The 6,000-nt window shown below is 35.1% G+C and overlaps 1 protein-coding gene across 1 annotated transcript in view; it reads left to right on the forward strand.

Annotated features, from left to right (window-relative positions):
* Positions 1-4,523, forward strand: part of LOC110027284 (probable serine/threonine-protein kinase clkA) — a 29,297-nt gene extending 24,774 nt beyond the window's left edge. Inside the window, exon 5 of the mRNA XM_020728638.1 lies at positions 2,588-4,523. Coding sequence (XP_020584297.1) covers positions 2,588-4,343 — 1,756 coding nt within the window. The 3' untranslated portion in view covers positions 4,344-4,523. The remainder of the gene's footprint in view (positions 1-2,587) is intronic.
* Positions 4,524-6,000: the final 1,477 nt, after the last annotated feature.

Raw genomic sequence — 6,000 nt, forward strand, 5'->3', positions numbered from 1 at the left:
TTGTTTTGATGAGATGGTGAGGACGAGGAGAGAGATCTGAGACTTTGGTGTGCTGTCAACAACATTCTTCTCCAAAAAAATTGCATAAACCAGCAAAATCTATTTTCCTTCCCATATTTTTGATAGGTGTTATTACCACTATCTTTGTTATGCTCATTTTTAACATTGCCCTGTTACTCATAAATATGAAAATTCTCTTCTAGACCTTAAGTAGGCTATCAGTACTTTTTAATAATCTCGCACTCAATTCTAGAGCCTTTTCTTTTATCATATGTTACTTTTTAGCTCACATTTTAACCACCCAATACCCTTGTATGAATGTACATTTTTCTATTGCAAGAAACACAAAGTTATGATGCTAGTTTCACTTGATTATCTAGCAAATTGATAATTATCAATTTCATACCCAGTAAAATAATGTTGATATATATATTTTTTCTTTTTTAATGATCCTAAGGCCCCTGTCTTTTAAAAGCATTTTCTATCTCTCTAACTTCATGTTTAGTTTATTACAACTCTCACATTTTAGAATTATGTTATTTGCAAATAGTATTAGACCAATACACTTCTCTTTGAATATACATCACGTGCATCTCCAGTTCTAAACTTATTCTCGTTTCACTTTTTTTTTTATGTTCACTAAGTTAAATTTTTTGTAGTAAGATTATTTTCCATTTCAAGATCATAAAAACTATATGGCCATTTTTATTTCTTCTTTGGTTTCTCTCTTAACAAAAAACGGCCTTTATAGTGTTTCATCTTAGCCATAAATAGAGTTAATTCTATGATAATAACTTGATTTTCTAAGCCCGGAAGTTGGAAGTTTGATTTTTTTATTATTATATGATATTGTTCTCTCATTTTTTTTAAATATTATTACTTGAATACCTCTTAAATCATTTGGCTTGTCTTGGTTTTTAGCATTATATTAAAAATATTTCTCAATCAAAGCGTTTTAATCGCTCATCTAACTCTCCAAGATCATTGGTTTTTTCTTTATACATCTTTTTCAGAGCATTTTTTTTTTACTTTTTTTGGGATCTGTAGTGTACTATATGATTTATTTATTTCCATCTAAAAAATCTTTTTATTATAATTATCATATGATGATTATTGAAAATAGCATTTTTCTTATTCACTTATTTCTTTATATTTAACTAGGTTGCTATCATCTTGAAATTTAATCTTATTTGAGCAGGTTCTCTAGAGATATCCCTTGCCGTAGCAATTTTGTATATATGATTTTCTTTTTTATCTTATTTTATTTTTTTAAATCGTTATAAATTATTGCGTTTATTAAGAAGTTGTGTTGTAAATTGCTAGTAACATTTTTAAGCTTAATTGTAAGTAATCTTGATGGATTCAAGTTCATGTTACCTTTCTTTGAACATTTGTTGCAGAGTAAATGCGGGATAAATTGTTCATATTTATTTAAATAATTTTATCTCTATGTTGCAAACCCCTTTAAGTGAACCAAATAATCTCTTAGTACAAAAGTGTCCTCTTCTGTAGATTTCAAGCACTTAACCTAATTGTTTTGTTTCGTCGATGCCCACAAGCTCTTTTTCAAATATAGTATAATTGCGCTTTGCTGTTCTTTGATTATATGCCTACTATTTTTTTTTCCATTTTTACCACGGCTATTGAATTTGTTTCAAGTGATGGTGATGTTATTAGTTGAATTCAAGTTGGTTGATTGGAGTGGAGGAATGCTTTGGGCCTATTGTGTGATAGAAAAGTACCGCTTAGCTGAAAGGAGAGATTTATAAGATGGTGGTGAGACTTGCAATGCTCTATGGCGCAAAATGTTGGCCTTTAAAAGAGAAGCATAAAATTAAGTGTTGCTGAGATGAGAATACTTAAGTGGATGAGTGGCTTTACACTTGAAGATAAAATGCGAAATCAATATATTTGTGATAGGGTTGGTCTAGCTCTAGTGGTAGATAAAATTAGAGAAAGTTGTCTCAGGTGGTTTGGTCATATTAAACGTCAACCATTTGATGATTCGGTTAGGAGAGTAGATATTTTAGATTCGACTTATATTAAGAAATGCGCAGGTTGATCTAGAAAGCCTTGGGCACATTGTATAAAAACTGATTTTAATTTATTAGAATTAAATGAAAATAGGACATACTGAGAAAAAGGATTCATGTAGCCCACCTCACTTAGTGGGATAAAGGCTTGTTGTTGTATTACCACGACAATGCTTTACATCACCTTTTTGCTTAAACAATGATACCAAATCACCTTTTTTTTTCCCTTCAATCATTTAGTATCCCCAGTCTTTAGAATTTCATGATGAAATTTGTTTTTAAAAATGTCCCCATGTCTCCATTTTAGTCTGCAAATACAAGTGTGAATCTCAATTATTCTAGTGTTTTTCATTTGCATTTTCTGAAATATAATCCTTTTTTATCATTCAACGATGCAATTTACTTTGCAAATCTTTTCATTTTGTTTAAGCTAAGTAAGTATTGTTTTGGCTCATTGTCTTTATATTTAAGATCTAACTAATAAATCATTATCTTCACCTTAATAATTCTTTTGTCTTGAATTTTTATACGATTATGGAGTCACTTAACCACAGTTTGCATAGGATTCCAGTTCGATCGTCTGCTGCATCAGAAAATCAGCCAAACGTTTTGGACAACACTACTGACAAAGAATACCGAAACAGCATCTTCAACCAGAAACAAGGCCCTGAGGAGACCCCATCATCGGAAATTGGAGGTAGGAGTCCGTCAACTAGCGGTTTTATCTCTTATTCTGGTCAGCCTTCCGCCAGCACTTTGGACGAAAAATTAGAATCTCAAAATAGAGTTCAAATGAGCAGCACATCTAATGCACAGCTACCAACTGAGACCAATGCTGCTTATGGCTTTACAAATCCAGGTCAACCATTTAGCCACTCGGGAAATAACTATAATTCTTATTATGGCGGATACACAGGGAAGTCAACCCAGCCATCTTTTAACTCATGGACAAACAGCTGTCCTACCTATGGTGGATCAATTGCAACTTCATCTACGCCGCCCAGTAGCTCATTGAATGAGCACCCTGCTACCTCATACAATGGATACAATGCAAACGCATACCACAACAGCAGTGCATTTCATGGCAGACCAACTACAAATTCATCTCAGGTTCCCACGAACTCATGGAACAACAACCACAACACTTCTTTTACCGGATCCAATGTTGGTTCAGCCCAACCATCAAACACCTTATGGAGTAACAGCAATCCATCACATGGCGGGTCATCTCTGAATTCATCTCAGCCACCACCCAGCGAGTCATGGAGCAATTACAACACTGCAAATCCAGCTCTACCATCCAGTAACTCTTGGTGTAACGGCATTACATCTTATGGCAAATCCACTCCAAACTCATCTCCACCACCGATTGGTTATCATGGTAACTACAGTACACAGTACGAGGGATACAGCAGTACATCTCAAACTGGATTCACTTCCAACTCATGGAACACGAACAATGCTTCACCTGGTGGATTCCATGAGGAATTAAAGCAGCCTTCTAATATCTCTTACAGTTCATCCACAGCGTATTCATCACCCCAGCCACCCAACAACTCATGGAACAATTACAATACCCCATATGGCGAGAATGTTACGAAATCAACCCAACCATCCGGCAACTATTGGAGTAACAACAATACATCCTTTGGTAGCCACAACTTAAATTCATCTCATCCCCCCAGTAACTCATGGAATAACCACAATACTAACCCGCCCGCAAATTCTACGGAGCCATCCATGAGCTCAAGGAACAGCAATAATTCTTATGCTGGAGTCAGTGCAGATTCATATCATAGATATCCTGCAAATTCAAACCAGCAGTCGAGTCATTCGTGGAATAACAGCAGCAGTTCTTATCCCGGAGCCTCTGCAAATCCAACTCAGTCTACATGTAGTACGTGGAACAACAGCAGAGAAAGTTATAGTGGGTTTCCTCAGACAAGCAATGGATTGCCTTCTAGTGTGAATGCGAATTATGGTTATTCAGGGAGGAGCTTGGAAGGATCTTGTGTGAAAGAAGGGCCTGACCCGTTGGACATGTCTGAAGAAGCAAAGGCTGAGAGATGGTTTCGCCGGGCTGCTCAAATCAAGGATATTTCAGAGCTTAGCCAGATACCTGATGAAGATTTCCCTCAAATTATGCCAATGAGGAAGGGAGTTAACAGGTTTGTTGTCAGTAAGAGGAAGACTCCTCTTGAGAGGAGATTGGCATCACAACAGTACAAGAGAAGCTTGCCTGTTGTTAGTTCTGAGCCTGAGAAAGAACCAACAGCTAGAGAGACAGAAATTAATCTTCATCCAGATTGATGGCTGTGAGTTGGTTAGATTTTTTCCATTATATTTATGTTAGCAAAGCAGAGTTTCTCTAATTTAGTGGAACACTTGTATCAAAATAATTGGTGACTGGCAACTTCTTCTATATGCTTTGAGTAAAGAAAATTTTTATGATAAAAATGAGATATGGCAACTTCGTTTATGTAAAGCATAAAATGGACAATGTAATTAGTTTGTAATGCTGTTTTTTTTTGTCAACTATCAAGTAAAAATCAATTTGAACTACTGCGGTATATTATTTTATATGTTATGCTAATTAACTTAGGAAGATGTGGATCTAGGATGACAATTATCAAATTGTAACTCGGTAACAATAGGTTTCATTTCATTCAATATGCATAAACTTGATGGGGCTCCATGAAAGCATATTAAACTTTACTCTTTTTAAAAAAAAAATGAAATACCTGTTTTTTATTTGTGTTACTACATTTCTAGGGGGCATAAATAGCTTGCTCGAAGTAGTATTTAAATCAATTGGGATTTAGAAAATCATGCAAATTTGGATTTTGCTAATTTTTAGGTTGTTTAATCTTGAAAATTGTTTGGTTTGACATCTTTTAAAACAAATTTGGATATTGAGTGCTATTGGTTCTCAAATAAGTCTGATTATTGCTTATCTGTTGCTCCGTGAGTCGCACTAAACCATATTCCCCTCCTCTCCAGAAGCACCCGACAATATTTGAAGGATGATACTCATGAATGTCTGCGATGTTGAGTGTAGAATATATATTCAACTCAGAGGAAGAGCGATAACACAAGCATCGTCAAGTTGTTTAATTTTCTTAAGAATAGGAAATGGACCAAGTTGGCTAATTTTCTTAAGAATAGGAAATGGACCAAGTTTGCTAATTTTCTTAAGAATAGGAAATGGACCAAGTTTGCGAGGCTTTAGCTTTGAATAAGTTCCTACAGGAAATCTTTCCTTTCGTAAGTGAATCATGACTAGATCGCCTTCTCTGAAAATTATGTGATGTCTCTTCTTGTCTATGTATACCTTATACTCCAGAGTGTGGTTGATTAAATTTGTTTCAACCTCTTGCAATACAGATGTAAAATCAACTAGTAGTGAATTGGCAGCATTATTTCGGGTTTTGAGAGGACAACCAACCAACAATATGATGTATACCTGATACTAAATGGTGAGCGTCTCATAGACCGATTGGTCATTGAATTGTAAGCAAACTCCGCCTGACTTAATGATTCATCCCATTGTTTGGGATGTTCTCCAGCTAAGCACTGTAACATACTGTTGACTGTCTGATTAACTACTTTAGTTTGTCGGTCTTTTTGGGGATGGCAAGCCTAGCTCATCCGTAAATCGACATTTAGCCTCTTCCACAATTCTCTCCAAAAACAACTCATAAATTTGACATCCCTGTTATGAGTTATGCTTCTCGACAATCAATGATGAATTAAATCTTTGAAAAATATTCATTCAATATTCTAGGCATCAATGACAGTTTTCAAGCCACAAAGTGAAACAATTTTTTTTTCGAGGTAAACTCAAGATGAAATCCTTACTTACATAGTCCCATATGGTTTCAGAAATTGGAAGAGGAAGGTATATACCAGTTTTTTTGTGTTTTTTTTCCTTGTAGGATTGACACGCAGCACAATGCTTGTTGAATGA

The sequence above is a fragment of the Phalaenopsis equestris genome, unplaced genomic scaffold (assembly GCF_001263595.1).
Source record: "Phalaenopsis equestris unplaced genomic scaffold, ASM126359v1 Scaffold000422, whole genome shotgun sequence".
Classification (NCBI taxonomy): domain Eukaryota; kingdom Viridiplantae; phylum Streptophyta; class Magnoliopsida; order Asparagales; family Orchidaceae; genus Phalaenopsis; species Phalaenopsis equestris.